The sequence below is a fragment of the Heloderma suspectum genome, chromosome 4 (genome assembly GCF_057233095.1).
Source record: "Heloderma suspectum isolate Gila_16-S chromosome 4, 16-S_ref, whole genome shotgun sequence".
In the NCBI taxonomy this organism is placed as follows: Eukaryota; Metazoa; Chordata; class Lepidosauria; order Squamata; family Helodermatidae; genus Heloderma; species Heloderma suspectum.
The window spans coordinates 41,480,206-41,497,296 of NC_139461.1; the positions used below are offsets into that span (position 1 = coordinate 41,480,206).

General features: G+C 42.7%; 2 protein-coding genes across 2 annotated transcripts in view; one reads left to right on the forward strand and one right to left on the reverse strand.

The window, feature by feature from the left end:
• POP1 (POP1 ribonuclease P/MRP subunit) overlaps positions 1-2,528 on the reverse strand; it is a 28,185-nt gene extending 25,657 nt beyond the window's left edge. Inside the window, exons 1-2 of the mRNA XM_084849058.1 lie at positions 2,294-2,528; positions 747-893 (exon numbers count right to left, since the gene is read on the reverse strand). Of these exons, the coding sequence (XP_084705184.1) occupies positions 747-891 (145 nt within the window). The 5' untranslated portion in view covers positions 892-893; positions 2,294-2,528. The remainder of the gene's footprint in view (positions 1-746; positions 894-2,293) is intronic.
• A 104-nt stretch (positions 2,529-2,632) lies between these two features.
• RIDA (reactive intermediate imine deaminase A) lies at positions 2,633-16,474 on the forward strand. The gene is made up of 6 exons (XM_084849060.1): positions 2,633-2,828; positions 9,518-9,623; positions 10,959-11,013; positions 12,430-12,498; positions 13,769-13,824; positions 15,281-16,474. Exons 1-6 carry the CDS (start codon positions 2,764-2,766, stop codon positions 15,347-15,349), a joined length of 420 nt encoding a protein of 139 aa, XP_084705186.1. The 5' UTR covers positions 2,633-2,763; the 3' UTR covers positions 15,350-16,474.
• Positions 16,475-17,091: the final 617 nt, after the last annotated feature.

Genomic DNA, 17,091 nt, shown 5'->3' on the forward strand with positions numbered 1-17,091 from the left:
ATACAGTAAGCATTTATTCATGCCACAATGCTACCCCTACGCCTAGGAACTGTTTAATCTCTCAGACCAAAACAGAATTATATGAAAGCAGGTTCTATGGATTACAGGGATTCCCTAGAGCAGAGATGCATAACTAACCTCCTCCCCTATGCCTCATTTGAACAAGCACTATAACTCAGTGACAAAGCACATGTTTTGCATGCAGAAGGACCCAAGTTCATTCCCTGACATATTCAGCTAAAAAAGGATCAGGTAGAAGACAATGGAAAAGACCTCTCTGCCCAAGACCCAGGACAGCCACTGCCAATCAGAGTAGAGAATGGTGGTATAAGGGAACATCCGGCGTTCGTTGTAGCACATTCAAAGTGCTGCTTCTCCAAGCGCGGAAGGAGAGGCATCTACTAGCCACCTGAGAAGATGCAGCTTGTGTGCAGCTCTTGGGCTGGCCAGGTCTCCCTTCCTGGGTTTGGGGAGTGGCCTTGTTGACCCAAAAGCAGCACATGTGGAGCTACTTCTCGGTCAGCCAGCAGGTACCCTTTCCTGCAGAGGCCTCTTTCCCAAACTTCTCACTCCCCACCATGACACACTATCCTTTTCACCTCAGGGTGTGGCAGGCAGCACCTCCAGGGGACGGGGGAATCAAATTTGACCCGGGCTTACCATATTACAGGGTTTCTTTCTTTTTCCAGATTGCTTTTCTAATGAAGAACCTATTCAAAGATTACATCCAGTAAAACATAAGTTACCTTGTTTCTTGCGTTGTGAAGTTCTGTCACCTCCATTCCGAAAGTACATTTCACTCTGACTAGGCCCACTATCAAAGGGAAAGGTCACACTAGTAGGTTGATTTTTCATTTTCTTGGCCCTTTTCTTCTCTTTTGCAGTTGACATTTCTGCAGTATAACAAAGTATTAAAGATGCAATACTGTCTCTAATGCATAGCAAAAGCCTTCAGATCCAGTGGGACTGTAAGCACAGCAGGCACCACGCACACACACAGTGATGCAAAGCTGTCCAGGGCCTACAGATCTTCAATAGATTCTTTACAAAACCAGTAACTGCAGAAAGAGACAAACCATTGCAGAACTAAGATTAGCAGTAACAACCCACCAGAAACTGAATCCCAGTCATTAATTTAGATAACACAACCATGGGTTCTATCCAACATTGGCCCTACTTAGACCCATTGAAAGGAATGGGATTTACATTAGACTAACTTTGGATACAACCCTATGTTAACACAAACACGTTTACTCATTAAATGTACAGACTGCTTCCTTCTCAAAGCTCTTGAAGCAGTCAGTACATTTATACACCCACACACACAGACACAAAAACTATAAAACAAAATTACTATGATAGAAACTGCAATTATATCAGTAAAATTGTACCGGCTAGCTGAGAACTATGGCAATGTTTGATTAATTTAATACTGACAGTTGTTCTCTTCCACTCTCCTGAATTTTTGTAGAGTCACCCAGTTACTCTCACGCTGCAGAGCTGGATGCTGGATCAGCATCTGCCTCTTAGCACTGCAGCACTTCATCCCTCCTACAATATCCGCAGACAAATACTGTACAGAGCTACTGCTGGCTCTTGGTTTCTCTAGAGCAGTAGCAGATCCTGAGAAAAAAGCAGCAGTTGGGGTGATTAGAAGGGTTCTGACTAGCCACTACCAACCATGGAAAAAGAGGCTGTGAAAAGGGAACCTCGGCATCCTTCTCGCTATCGTCTTAATTTGTGCAAGTGTCACTGCAGACACAGGTCAACGTCTGAACAACCCTGGTACAGGTAAAGATACTGTGCGCTATGCAAGCTTGATTAGCATGGAGTAAACACAATACTAAGGGAAATATTAACCCAAAAAAGCCTAATTAAAAAGCACCCAGTTTATGCTACACGTGTGCGTGTGCGCGCGTATGTCGGCTATGCACACATTCTGGAAAATAGCCAATCATTTTTCACCAGCCGCTTAAAAAAAAAACCAAGCACGTCCTCTTCCCCCATCCCTAGACACATGGCGATGGTCTGGCACGAATTAATACGGAGGCTGCCCAACCGCAGGGGCACTCAGGGGATAATACTTAAGCGTGGGGCATTCAGTTCTGAGGGGCCTGCTGGAGTCATGCTTCTCACCAGGCAACTCCGGGGCCCAACGATACTGTCACAGGGCTTGTGAGGCGAGCGCCTCCCGTTAGCGGACGAATCTCCCGTTAGCCCCGCTCCCTGCACCGTCCCACGGGCCAAGCCCAGGCCCTTTTCCCGTCCCACTCCGCTTCGCCGTTGCCACTACCTGAGGCTGGACCGGGCGCCGAGTTCCCGGTGCGTGAGGCTTACAGCCAGGCCTCGACGAGCCTGCCCGCCCGTCCGCTTCTTCCCCTGCAGGATCCCCCGCGCTTCCCCCGGCCAGTCGGGCGGCCGCGTTGCGCCCGCTTCCTCCAGCAGACAGAGCCCCGCGCGCCCCCCGCCGACGCCGTCGGTAGCTCTCAACGACTTCCGCCCCTTTTGCCACACGAAAGACTACATCCCCCATAATCCCTCGGAGCAGGGGAGTGTACGGCGGGCGGAGAGGTCCGCAAGGAAAACCAACCGCGTATTTGGCTCTAATCGCTGAGGGGCGGGGCGATAAGTTACTCGGGGAGGAGAAGGGAAAGGGAGAACCTGGCGCGGCGGGCGAAGTCGAAGGGGCAGGAGCGCCGGCTTCATCCGCTCGTTGGTTCGCCAACTAGCTCGCAATCGAGAGGAGCTGCTATTGCCGCCGCTATGGCCACGTTAATAAAGAAAATCATCAGCACCGCTACGGCTCCTGCTGCCCTGGGCCCTTACAGGTATGAGTAACGTCAGAACGCACTTCTTCCCGCAGCGCGCAGACACTGAACCTGCGGAGTTCCCTGCCACAGGATGTGGCGGCGGCGGCGGCCACCGCATTGGCGGGCTTTAAAGGGGATTCGACGGATTCACGGACGACAAGGCTATCAGTGGCCGCTAGTCAGGATGGCTATGTGATACATCCAGTATCGGAGGCAGGGTGCTGGGGAACATGAGTGGGAGGGCGCTGTTGCACTCATGTCCTACTTGTGGGCTTCCCGTGGGCATCTAGTCCGTAGGATGTACTTCTGAGTAGACCTGTGTAAGATTGGGCTGTCATGGTGGGTAGGATTGCAGCCTAACACAGCCACCTCTCTGGGAATTGGAATTAATATATTGTCCCAGTGCTCCCACTGTTTTTGCTTTCTCGGGGTTTTTCTTTTGACCAATATAGGGATCAGTATTATATATTTAGGGTTTGGGAGCGTCTTGTTTTGGGTTTTTGGGGTGGCCGGTGTGTGCTGTTTTTAAGCCACTGCTGTTGTGGGTCACACAATACTGGAAGAGAAAAAAAATCTACTGACTGAATTGACCTTTACCTTTTTGTTCATTATCGTTTGCTTTCCATTTTTGACGGAGTTATCCTTGAGTTGCTCAGCAGCCTCAAATCCATAGTTAATAAGTAATTTTTAGGGGTTATTAGTCCAGCTGGTTTGCTTTGAGATCGCTGTGGGGGGTTTTCTTGTGCAAGTTAAGACCTATGAAGAATAACAAGGCTTTCCAGGAGAATGCAAGCATGTCAGCTTTGATTTCAAAATCAGAGTATGTTGAGGTCCCAAAACCAAGGAAGAATAACTATTGGGCTTTCTTATTTATCACTTCTAAAATATATATTTTAAAGTAATATTTTGTTTTGCTGATGCTAGTGGTAGAAAAGATTGGAATTAAGGTATACTCACAGTATCTGGACGCTTGCGAGTAATGACTGAATGGTGTTGGGAGTAAACAGTGTAATCTTTTGAACTTGTTGGAGCTAAATGTTACAGTTGAACAGTGCAATGCTAAACATGTCTACTCTGAAGTCAGCCCCATTGAGTTCAATGGAACTTACTCAATGTAAGTGTGTATAGGACTGCAGGCAAAGTTGGTTGCTTCTGGTCCGAGAGTATTTCTGAGAAATTTGTCAACATGTATGAGGTGCAAATCATAATTTACCCATTCTAGAAAGGACTACCATGAGTTTCAAAGATCCCTAGTTGGCCATAGCTCAGTGGCAGGAGAGAAAGTCCCAGGTTCAAACCCTGACATGGCCAGTTAAAAGGGTACTATGTAATGGGTCTCAAGACCTGAGACTTTGGAAAGCTACTGCCAGTTGGACTAATGATACTGGGCTGGATAAACAAATAATCTGAACTGATATAATAAGGCAGCTTCCTATATTGGTAATTTTATTGTGCTTGCCTTGGGGAACACATGCTTTTGGAAGTTGATTTCATTCTGTATGCACCAAGGCTACATATGTACAGATTGGATGGCTGGCTGTGTAAAGGAGTAACAAATAAAAAACTGAGCTCAGGCAAAAACTAGTGAAGCACTGCTTCTGTAAAAACCGATGAGTTGTAACTGATCACATGCATGCATGTGTGCAGTGTGGCATCTTCATTAATTTCAAGACTTTCATTATGATTTTTGGCTGAGCTCAGGCTTTTTAAAATAGCCTTCCTTTAAGCAGCCAGTAAAAACATGCATGATAATAGCCCTTTCCAACCTCTGCAACATTTTAGTTGGGGTGACACCCCTGTCTGGCTTTATTCCCAATTCTTTCTCCATATTCAAAGATGAGGAAACTAATATTTTCATTTCCTCATCCCTTAAATTATGAGGATTTGAAATAAGGATGTCAAAATTAATATATACAAAGCTTCTTGAAATCCTGAATGGAAAATGCTGCCATAAGAGTAAGTTGTATTAGTCTGTTGAGTAAGAGCTGGTTTGCTGTTATTGTACTTTTCAATCATTAATGAGAAGCTAGCTAGACTAAAAGATTAATCAATATAAAAAATAAAACGGGGGAAAGCCAGGCAGTCTCTCTTCAAGACAAAGTCTTGAGTAAGCTGAACTTAATAGTTACTTCAGAAGAAAATGCTTCTTAGGAATGTAGGGACATCAACATTGGCTCTGTTAACAATATGGGAAGAACAAAATGCAAAAGTGGCATCTAAGGAATTAATTGTGTTCATGCTGATGGCAGCTCTCAGGGTAATACTAAAAGCTGGGAAACCTCTAACATCAAAGTCTTGGTACACATAGAGCTATGGCACATAGTCATGGCAGAAAAAATTTACTTACCAATTGAAATTAGCTAAAAGGAAAGCCAAAATACCTCATTTTTAAATAAAATATGGCATATCATACTGTATGTAGAAATCAGGGACATACACAGCAATATTTGTCGAAGCCTTTCCTCAGATTATAGAAAAGAGACTAAATATAATTTCTTATTGTGAAGAACCATAATGAAAACCTCAAGCAGCAAATGGATTCCACCTATATTTTTGTCTGTAAAGTAAAGGAGGAAAACATTAAGTGTACTACCCTCTGCCAAGAATTAGATTTAAATTTGATGTATTTGTAAATTGTAATTAAATAATTACATTGTAAATAAAAAATAAATAATTGTGAATAAATAATTACACTGTAAATAAAATGGAATGTAGGAACATGTTAATTATCTTTAATAAAAGGATGATGTTGCAAAGACATTTTCCCTCCCCAAATACATGAGCTGTGTCTAGTTCTGGTTTCTGTTATTTTGTAGAGGTTTTTTTGCATGTACTAAGTATCTGCAAGTAAAGGTGTTACCTTGATCAAATGAGATACCAACATTTAATATAACAAGCAATTATTAATTAACTTTTTTTGCTGACTTTGGGAAAGATTGGTGTACAATGTAAGGGTGGTTAATCACTTCTGATGGCAGGAACAACTACCATAACATAGCAACCCCATGGGCAACCCTATGACTGTTAGAATAACGCTGCATTTGAATGTCACGCTAAACTATAGTTTACCTGCCAAACCTCAGCAAAACATGAACAAGCCTAGCCTCTCCCTGGGCTCATGGGCTCCCCACTCCCCTCTCCTCCCTACACATGGCCAGGAGGAGTAGTTTGGAAACTTTTACTCCCACTTTTGATGAACCATGGCTTGCCATGCTGTCTAAACCCCAAACTGTTGTTAATCTTAACCATATGGTCAGTTTAAACAAGCCAGCTTCATAAACCATGTTTTGAAGTTGGCTATTTGAAAGTAACCATAGTCCTTCCGTCTGGATGACATGACAAACCACAGTTAAATGAAAGCTTCTGAGCTCCTCCTGATAATCACACCAGGGAAGGGGCAGCATGTGAGCCTCTGGGGAGACTAAGCTCATTCACATCTCACTAAACCAGCCGTCTTCCACCAACCTGGTGCTTTCTAGATGTGTTGGAATACAACTCCCAGCATCCCCAGCCAGCCTTCTGACAATAGCTCTCTAGCATGTACTGAGGGATCATGTGCCACACCAATCCAAGAAAGTTTAAGAAAAATAATAATTTGGAATAATATATAATTTGTAAGCTGACTGCCTCCCATCTTATACTAATAGTGAACTCATTCTCCAAGTTTAGATCTCTACATAGCCCAAACTGCACCATCCACATTCAAAAGGGAGGTGTTAGCAGGCTCAGGGGAACCCCAAAACCTGCAGAAGTACAAAAAGGATCTTTAGGGTGCAATCCTGTGCATCTTTAGACAGAAAAGGCCCTACAATTCCCCATTCTGGCTGGTGAATGCTGGGAATTGTAGGACTTTTTTCTGTCTAAACATGCACAGGATTGCCCTTCAGAAAATCTGGGAGGAACCCAAAACAGCTCAATGAGGACTAAGCATGCTCAGGGGGCGTGGAATGCTGGCTGACTGCTGCAGGGAGGAAACAGAAAAGTGTTGGTGGAGGGAATGTAAAGGAATGGAGCATCCTGAAATGGCTGCCTGGAACAGGAGCCCCATACATGGCAACATTTTGCTGCAGATCCCACTTGTATGTGTTGAACAGCAAGGCATACAGTCATACTGGGTAAAAATGGGATAATCGTGAATATTTCAGATATATGAAAAATAATCATCTCAAAAAGAGATAAGTTAAATCCCATGTAATTCTCAACTGAAAAGATTTTTATCCTTTTGTTCTACACAGTTGGCTTTGTTTATCAATTTGTAATCCAATTAAATATTCTCATTTTCAGTATTCTGCCGTAGATGGCAGAAAATTTGGTTCCAGGCTATTCTTACTTAAGGTAATTATTCTTATTTACGGTAATTTCAAAGCGTTCCCATTTATAATGGAGCATTGCAATCTTCCAAATTAGTTTGCTGGTGCACCAGGTATTTAGAGGCAGACTAAATTTGCTGAGCTTGCATGTAAGGAATGCAGAAGGTAGATGCTTGAGTAGTCAATTAAGCACTTCATAAAAGCTACAAGAGAACACTTACACACAGCTTACGTTTCCAGAGTAGCCATTTTAGTTGGTATTTCTGGTGCCTAGAAGTAGATTTAACTAACTTAATACTCGCTTTGCTGTGACAACGTATGAACTGTTGTGATGGATTTTTTAAAGTTGTTACATTTATATCCTGCCTTTTTTCCTCTTGCAAGGAACCCAAGGTGGCTTACGTAGTTCTTCTCCTCTCCATTTTATCTTCACAATTACCCTGTTAATTGTACATTAGACTGAGAGTCAGTGACTGGCCAAAAGCCATCCAGTGAGCTTCATGGTTGAGTGGGAACTAGAACCCGGATCTCCCGGTCCGTCCAACGCTCTAACCACTGCTCTAGCTTGAAGGTCAAAGCAAAGTTTAAGCATCCCTACTCCCAACAGTCCCTAACTCTGTCACCCCCCACAACCTCAGCTCACTGGATTTTTGGATATCCTATGTGTGTGGGACAGAGGATCCATCATACATTAGAACTCACAGACAACCTTGTTTCAGTCAATGGATTCCTACCTCTCTGACCGCGAAAGGCACTTCACTTTTTGATAACGTGGTTCTCTGAACTCACGAGGGTGTTCTTCGGATGGGTATAGGAATTAGAATTGCTAGTAGGACACTAGATCACATTCTTAGCAGCTGCAGATTCTAGCCTTGAAGAGGGAAAGATAACTGAAGCCACGTGCGCAGTCCACAGAACTGGGCATTTGCCCAGTCGGACCGCTTGCCTCAGTCAGTGGCTGTTTGCCCCAAGTGAACAAGCGTGTAGCAAATTCCAAGACTTCCATAAAGCTCTGTGATCCTGCATCCTATAACAAATTACAAGGAAGTTACCTAGCTGAGTCACGCTAGTAAATTATTTATGCCATAGGCGTTGCTAAGATCTGCCATGTTTATGGGTAATAAATATCTTTATTACAGCAGTAGTTTCTTAATTGATTCAGAAAAAGCTTTGGGACTACTAGTCCATTACAGCCCTTCAACCTAACTTGGCCCTGTAGGTTTAAAGTGTCTTAGTTGGGTCCAAATTAGACTTTATGTGCAGTTTACTTTACATGTCATCTGACATCTAACTGAAAAGCAGCCACAGGGAGCTGTAACCCTGAGTGAAGACCGTGGGGGAAAAGCTACTTAACACTTTTCCCTCAGACTGTTTTCCCACTCAAAATCCTCCTTCCTTGGCCAGTGATGTGGTGTGGAAAAAATCTCCAACACAGAAAACTTTCCAGTGCTTTCTTGTCCTGCAGAAAAAGATCATTACATAAATTCATTAGTAAGAATGAATGGATGCCAGTTGCAAATACAATCTTAGGCAAGCTTGGCAGTTTCAGAGTTGTATCTTTTTCAGGTGATTATCCCTAGCAAGTATATGAGAGAATAAAGATATCTCATGGAAATACATTCACTTCTCTGTGTGAAATAGAAGTAATGAGTTGTGACTGCGAAACTGAAGGCGCTCCAACAACCTCACTGAAAGAGAGTTGAACTCTGTTGAAATACATCAGTGGTTGTCAGCATATCATGCACAGTTCTTTGGGCTTCTAAAATTTACTAGCGTGTCAAAAGTTTTCAGTACCTTTGTCCCCCTCTCCCCGCCCTTAAATTTAAACAATGTAGGGAAGTACATAGTGTTGTCCTTAAATTTTTACAAGTATTCCAATAAAAATATATACATAATATAACATTTAATTTACTTTAAGTGTGCTTTATTCCCCCCTCCCTCAAATATTTTAGATCAAATACTTGTGATGTAATGGGGAAAAAATTAACATGGGGTACTTTTTTAAAAGCTTTGTCGTTTACTAAATGCAAGTAAAATAAGCATGCGAAATTAGATCACCATAGGACTTGAGAAAATTTTTGAATGACTATATGCAAATTAGCATGATGTGCAAAGGGAAGTTTTCTGGGAAATTTTCCAGTTCAGAATTTTCTGTAAAATCGCATCACTACCCATGGCTGTTCTTCCCTCACAGAATTTCAAAGTCCACACAACAGGCATATTCTTAACAGCTGGACAAATTGCTCACTTCACTGGATGCGAAATCACTGGGAAATAAAACAATTTCCAAAAGAAAATGCTAAATTGCCAGATGTTAAAGCTCTCTCTTTTTTCTCATTGTCCTCTCCCCCCCCCCCCCGCTTTTCTTTTTCTTTTTACTGTACTGTTCAATCATAGTCAAGCAGTGTTGGTAGACCGGACCATGTATATCGCAGGACAGCTAGGCATGGATCCTTCAAGTGGGCAGCTTGTGCATGGAGGAGCAAAGGAACAAGCTAAACAGGTGAAGCACGGCCTCACTTATTCTAATAGAGCGTCTGATGTCATTTCCCATGTAGCCATGCCTTAAGTGTTAAAGTTGAGTGCAGAACCTTCTAGCTCAAGGGCCAAATTCCATTTCAGAGAAGCTTTCAGGGGGCTGCATTCCAGTGGTGGGTGGGGCCAAAGACAAAAGGGGCAGGACCAAAGTACCAAAAATACCAGCGTATTTGAACTTCAAGCTCTCACTGCCAGTAACTGAGCTTTAGGAGGGGCATTTCAACCTTTTGGAATGAGGACGAAAATGTCACAAAATCTGGGAAACCACCAAACGATTGGTGATTGGGAGAAAGGGGGCATGGCCATCTAGGAATCCCAGAGGAGCCAAATTTGGATCCCGGGGGGCTGGATCTGGCCCCCTAGGCTGGAGGTTGTACACTCCCTGTGTTGAGCACATTCCCACAAGACTTGAAATGAACCCATTAGATGCATGGGTTAGATCCATCTGCATAAAACTAGACACTCAGTTCACCCTGCACAGGGAGATCCTAGGGGAAAGGGTACACACCCCTTTCAGGACAATTTCTGCTCTCCCAATCATGTGTTACAGTGCTGCACTGGAGCACAAAAAACTGCCATGTGGATGTGTCCTTAGGAGACAATGCAGCAAAAACAGTAGCTGTGCAATTTCCATTCATTCCTAGGCTGCTGTGCACTTCAGTCTCAATCCAGAGACGGTTGTGCTTTCCACTGAAATTAATGGTACTTAGGGCACAATCCTATGTGGTTTGCTGGCAGCCTCTGAATTTGGAGACTGACCAGCATCCAATGCAGTGTGGGAGGACGGTGGAGGCGATTTCTGCTAGACAGGCCCTTTCACCCATCTGGCGGCAGCACCTCGAAAGGGGAGGAAAGGAGACTTGGGTGGCCATAGGATAAGTCATAGCGCAGCCACCCCAATCTCCTCCCCACCCCCAGGAATGCCTCCTTTTCCCTGTCTCCACGCTCTGTTTTCTGAGCGGTTCTCTCTGCGTCGGCTATGAAGGGGAGGGAATGGGAAGCACAGTTTCCTGTCTCCAAGGTCAGAGCCAGGACACCGAACTGTGCTATGCCACCCCCAGATACTGTCTGGGGGGCATAGGATCGCTCCCTTAAGCAGCTTTCTCTGGTCTGTGGACTTGGTGCTTTTAAATTTGGTTTATTTCATTATAAATGGCTGGCTTTTGCATATGTTATGTTTCATGATAATTTAATATACTTTTCTATCTGCTTGAATATGTTGTTCCCTGCTGTGAATCCAAGGGGTTAGGTGGGCAACCCCAAATAAATAACTGAAACTCTTTTGTTTGTTTACCATTAGGCCCTTCAAAATATCGGGGAAATTCTGAAAGCTGCTGATTGTAACTATGACAATGGTAAGTAAATGTATTCTAAAGCAAATTACTTCTCTTACATTTGAAGAAGAAAGCATACTTTCTGCCTTGTGAGAAAGAACAGCTGAGGTGTACCTGCTGCAAATATCTGCAGCATTGGAACCAAGACGGTTCCCTCTTTTCATGTTTACAAAAGTTCCCAAGTCTTTCAGTGCACTTTCCCATCCCTTTTTGGCACAGGTGGGTTAAACTTGTAACTTTTCTGTTTGATACAAGCATCTTCCTGGGCTTCCGTTCTGTGGGTCTTAGGATTTTGAAGGTTCCCAGTACTCCTTTTTCTTAAAAGTGTTACCTCCATTCTTAAGACATTTTGATTTGACTTCCTTCTCTAATTCCAGCAAGCTGACCCATCAGTGGCTACTGTTGTATGAACCGCACAGGAGCAAATGTCCTTCTTACACCTGGGAAATAGCAGTCAGAACAGACCTCTTGCTAAACACAGGCAAAACCTTAGAGATTTCTATTTTTTATGAGTTTGTGCTCTCATTTGTTGCCCTTGCCCAAATTTCACACTTTTAATGGTTATTCCAGCTATGTATGGAATGTAGGTGGTGCACAAGATGGATTTAAGAATAAGGAGAACAGCAGATTTTTAAAAAGGGAGGGCTTTGTTCTTGGATGCTTGAGACATGAATTGCTGGGATGACAAATGTCTACAGTGACTGGAAAGGGAGTTGGGGTATAGGATATCCCAGGGACATTTTGGAGCCTGCTTCGTTGAGGTAGATAATTGGGGCAGGATTGGGATTGTGAACTAAGTTCTAGAGTTCTGCTGTCCTTGGATATTAGACATCATGAGGTTTTCATGGAGTGTGGGTGTACTGCTACATCAGTCACTCTCAAACACTCGGTTATTGAGCTTGTTGCAAGGGAAAATCAAACACAAGGGGCTTAGTAGGTTTTCATGTGCGGTACAGGAGAGCTGAAAGGAATGCCCCAAACACAGGCTCACTTCTGTTGTTGGACAAGGGTAAGCAACCTGGTGCCCTCCAGATGTTTTGACTGCATCTTCCATAAGCCTCGGCTAGCATGGTCAGTGGGCAGGGATTATCGGAGTTTTAGTCCAAAACATCTGGAGTGGGCAACTCCCACCTTAGGGAAATTAGAAGCTGGCATGACCACCACCACCACCATCCACCAACCCCATTTGCTTCAAAGGTTTTGTCCTTCACACAGTCAAGAAATAACATGTATACATCACTGTTTATCTTGGAGTGCGAGACACTTACAGTGCAACCCTTTGCAGGTTTATTCAGAGGTAAGTCCCACTAAGGTCAACAAGACTTATGTCCAGTTGTGCATAGGAACCAAGACTTAATTGTCCTGAGATGTCAGCATTACATTTTTACAGCTTGATCATTTGGAACACAATTTATAAAAGCATTTTCTAACTTCTAGTGGTAAAGACTACTGTGCTGATGGCCGACATGAAGGATTTTGATGACATTAATGAAATCTACAAGCAGTGTAAGTACTGCTAGTGCTCTATAACATCTGTACACTGCCAAGGGTAGGCTCAGCCCCGTACAAAACCTGAAGTGAGATGGTCTCCACCAAGAGGGCTTCAGTGGATAAGAGAGGGGTGGGAAGATCTAGGTTGACAATGAACAATTGGGATGGGTTGTTCTGTTTCTAGTGCTCATACTCTGTGAATTTGTGTTTGGACTAGGACTGGGGAGACCCAGGTCCAAATCCCTGCTCAACCATGAAGCTCACTGGGTGACTTTGGGCCAGTCTCTCTCTCTCTCTCTCAATCTCAGCCTAGGGAACCTAGCAGGGTTGTTGTGAGGGTATTTAATCAGTTGGGTTGAATCCAAAGGTGCCTTTCCACACATGGAAAGGGTCTTATGTTCATGTAAGGCCGTTTGACATGTCATTCTAGAGTATCGCATTACAAAAGTGAAGCTAAATCCAATGATGTTCTCTGGGTTGTGTCAGAGTTTCACATTCAGGAGCATAAGTACTGCAGGATGTTTAAATGTTATTTAAAAGATTGTTATACCTCTGTTCATATAACATTTTACGGCAGTATAAAGTAGAAACCTATTGCACTCTTGCAAAAACGGTTGTGAATGGTTATTTCCCTTCCACTCTTGTTTCTTTGGATCCAACCCATAAAAGGTTGTGTTCCCAAAATAATCCTCTAGGATCCTGGGCAGACAAACATAGTTAGGTTTTCTGATTACAGTCTCATTCACATCATTGGAAATCTGAATCCAAGCTTTCCACTTAACCTGCAAAATGTGACTTTCACACCAGCATCAGTTTGGAAAGACTGAACTATGTGAGAGATGCTCCAGTTAATTGATATGACTTTAAAGTATGCTTCTGTTCAAATTGACCCATAAATAATGAAGCATCTGAAAGTGCAATTATGTGGCTATGACTTGCTTATAAGTTCTTCCTCAGTTTCTGATGTTTTAGGGTAAAACTGATCGGTGCGTTGACTTTTTTCTCATTTAACTATGAGTGCTTGAAGCTTATTCGAACCAGACCATTGGTTTAAAAAGCTACAATTTTCAGTTTTTAACCTTTAGCTACAAAAAACACATCCTCCACCAAGATGTTGTGCTGTAAAGCTATATAAATTGCATCATCCAAAGGCACAGAGCAAAACTAGAGCCTGTCTTGAAACTCTGTCAAAAACAGCTGAATTATCAAACCTGTATAGATTATGCAAATACCTTGATTCTGCTTAGTCAATATATTCATGGAAATATCTGCCTTCTGCATGTAGTTTTCAAGAGCAACTTTCCAGCCAGAGCAGCTTACCAGGTTGCTGCTCTTCCAAAAGTAAGTGTCAATTTTATTTCAACGAAGACCGATTCTGTCTGACTTCTTGCCTAAACTTAGATCTTGCTTTTTAAATTTAATTAAACATAAGGGCTTTAAAGAACTTGCAACATTTACTCGCCATGCAATCCTATATGTCCACTCTGAAGTAAAGTGCATTTGGCTCAATGGGATTTACTCCTAGCTACGTGAGTATAGGATTGCACTGCCTGTTGAACTTCCAAAACTGTAGCTCCCTTGTTTTTGCTGCAACAGACTTCCATTGGAATTCTAGACATGTCTATTGAGTATTTCCCGTTCAGTTCAGTGGGGCTTACTCCCAGGTAACTGAGTAGAGGATTGCAACCTAAGACTTTGTGCCACCTTAACTTTAACAGACTTATTGTGGCATTAACTTTTATGGACCAGAGCACATCAGCACATCGATGAAGTTTTATCTTTTGCAGATTGTGTGTTAATACATGCAGAGAGGACAAAATAGTAAACCATGGAGCCAAATGGCCATGAAATATAAGGGGTGAAGTGTGTGACAAAATTATACACAACCCTTAAATATACACAAGATTAGCACAGCAGTAATAATATGCAATTGTTATTGTCAGTAGGCACTGTGCTTGTATACCTTTAAGCTTTACATACATTGAATTGCTACAGACTGTACCTCTTCCATTCGGCTGCAGTTTACAGCTGTTGAGGCACTTCATGCCTCTGAAGAGGTAAGCTATAGTTCCCAAAATATATGCCACTATAAATCTGTTAGCCATTAAGGTGCTACCAGACTCTTTGTTTTATAAGGTTGCTTCCTTATAGTACCAAAATGTATGGCTTTTAATAACTGCTTTTTAAACATAAAATTCTAAATTATATGTGCAGGACTGTATCCCCTGGCCTGAGTTCATGATTACTGTTGGAAGAGCAGTGGGGCTGCACTATGGAACTAAATTAGCCTTGATTAGGTTTTTATAGGTTAAAACCAGCATGTTAAATTTGGCCTGGAAACAAATTGACAACCAGTGCAGGTAAGCCAGGACCAGACTTATATCTTCACATCACGTGGTTCCAGTCAATAACCTGACTGCTGAATTCTGCACTAGCTGCAGTTTCCAGACCATCCCAGATTGGGGAAGGCTGACCAAGAGTTTCTGACCAACTGTTTAACAGTAGCGACAAGAAAATTATCCCCCCTCTCCCTGCCGCCAATCCTGAATTACACTGCTGAAATTAAGAAGCTTGGGGTAATCAGAAGTAGATTTTCGTGTGGAAAGACTGTCAGCTCTGCTCATTTCTGGTACTCGGAACAAATTCCCGGGCTCAGAATCCTTTAATTCTGAACGTATGTCTTTTGCACCAGGCTCCAGTTGGTAGATCTTGGGGTTCTAGTAAAAAAAACAAAGTAAACACAGAGGACTGTCCTGCATTGATTTTCTAAAGATGTTCTTTGGCATTTTCCTTACAGGGTGCATGTGTTGAGATTGAAGCTGTTGCCATCCACGGACCCCTCCAAGTGGTCACAGCATCCCTATAAGCCTAGTGGCTCTAGGCTTACAGGTTTAGTCTCACTTCTTGTAGTAATCAGTGCTGCCCACTGGCTTCTCTCCATAAAGAAGTTCGCTTCATAACTGAAAAGCAGGTCTTCCGGCACACTTTAACACTTGTATGCATATGCACTCGCACACACATACACATACACACCCCACTGTGCTGTTACAGTAGTAAGCCTATGTAGGATTTGCTATGTATGAAGCTCATCACAGAGCTGAATATGACCAGTTGCTTAGAACATCTTGGTACTTGAAGTAGTGTGTTGAGGGAGGCCGTGAATGGGACTGTGAGAGAGTTAATATAGAAAAATGTAACAAGTAAGATTCTGTACTCCTTAGGAAGCAAGATACCATTCTAAGTGTGCACTACACTAAGCAGAACTGCACTGTTAAAACAAGCATTTGAAGGAAACACTATAAAGGGTACAGTCAGATTACTGTATTACAGATAAATGTGCATTGCTTCAACTTCATTCAGTTTGAGAAACATAGCCTTTGAACTTGTCCGTTCTAACCCTCTTTGATTTACTAAAGATGCTGCTAACTTAAAACAACTTTTGGGATGCATTTTCTATTACATGTTTTCAAATAACTTTACCTGCCAGAAATAACAAATTTTAAATAAGCCTTTTTGGGAGAATGTTAAATAATAAACTGACTACATGAAGTGTCACATCTAAGGCTTTTTCTTTGCTCGGAGTAAAATTGTGTTTGGGCTTTCCAAGAGGACCTTCCAGTAAAAAAAATTCCAAATGATTAGAAGTAGGCAATTTTAAATACTGGCGATCCAACTGCTACCATTGCTTCACAATTTAGTTGTAGCAGTTCCAGTTTAACCTAGCTAGGTTAGGATGTTATGCAAGAATACAGTTCCAAGCTAAATTATATATTACAGCCTGCCAATAGCCTCAAGAGTTTTTCAGTAGGGGTTACTCGCAAATGAAGCTTGGAAGACACGCTTCAGCAGAAGAACTTAAGGAGCTTTGCTGACTTATGGGCTAAGCACACACATTAATCTGTACTTAATGTCGGATATGTGTGATCGTCTTAGTAGCTGCACATGAACTTCTTAAAGCATATATTAAGAGGCAATAAACACATAACATTGTAAAAGTATTTTCCTCTACCTACCGCACTAAGAGTTCTAAGAGCAGATAATATTCAAAGCTTGAATGCACAATTTACCTTTTAAGATGCAAGGGGCTATTTCTCTATACTAAGTCATTTGGGGGAATGAATGCATTTCACATAAGATCTGCTTTATATGTTTAGAACAATGGTGAAAGCGAAGAGTCTTGCTATTGCCAGTAAAAGGGTTCTAGAGTAAACGAAGTTAGTATGTACTTGCTCAGAATCCTAGTTGACTGGCAAACTACAAGTTCTTACTCCTCACTTTGGCATTGCCTGATGCCCCAGAGGAAGGGAGAAGTGCCCAGTGGGGAGCGGATAAAGCCTTTGAGGAACTCCCACCCACTTAGGGGTGGAAATTCTGGTTTCTGTTCGAACCACTAAATCCCTGTTGCACAAGCAGTGGATCCTGCTGGCACTTGGGCAGCGTCCCAAGCAAAAGAGTACTAGCAGCAGGCAAAGTCATTTTAATTCGGGCAGGCTTTTGACCTCATAAGCCAATTAATTATTTTTATCAATGGAGGGAGCAATCCTATGTGGATCGACAGTCACCTCCGAGCCCGGGGGCGACCGCCTATCCAGGGCAGAGCGGGAGGAG

Excerpts from the sequence above, each read along its gene's own strand:
- RIDA (XM_084849060.1), top strand. The coding sequence starts at position 2,764 with ATGGCCACGTTAATAAAGAAAATCATCAGCACCGCTACGGCTCCTGCT. Across the intron at positions 2,829-9,517 it reads GCTGCCCTGGGCCCTTACAG|TCAAGCAGTGTTGGTAGACC; the intron begins GTATGAGTAACG and ends GTTCAATCATAG. Across the intron at positions 9,624-10,958 it reads CAAAGGAACAAGCTAAACAG|GCCCTTCAAAATATCGGGGA; the intron begins GTGAAGCACGGC and ends GTTTACCATTAG.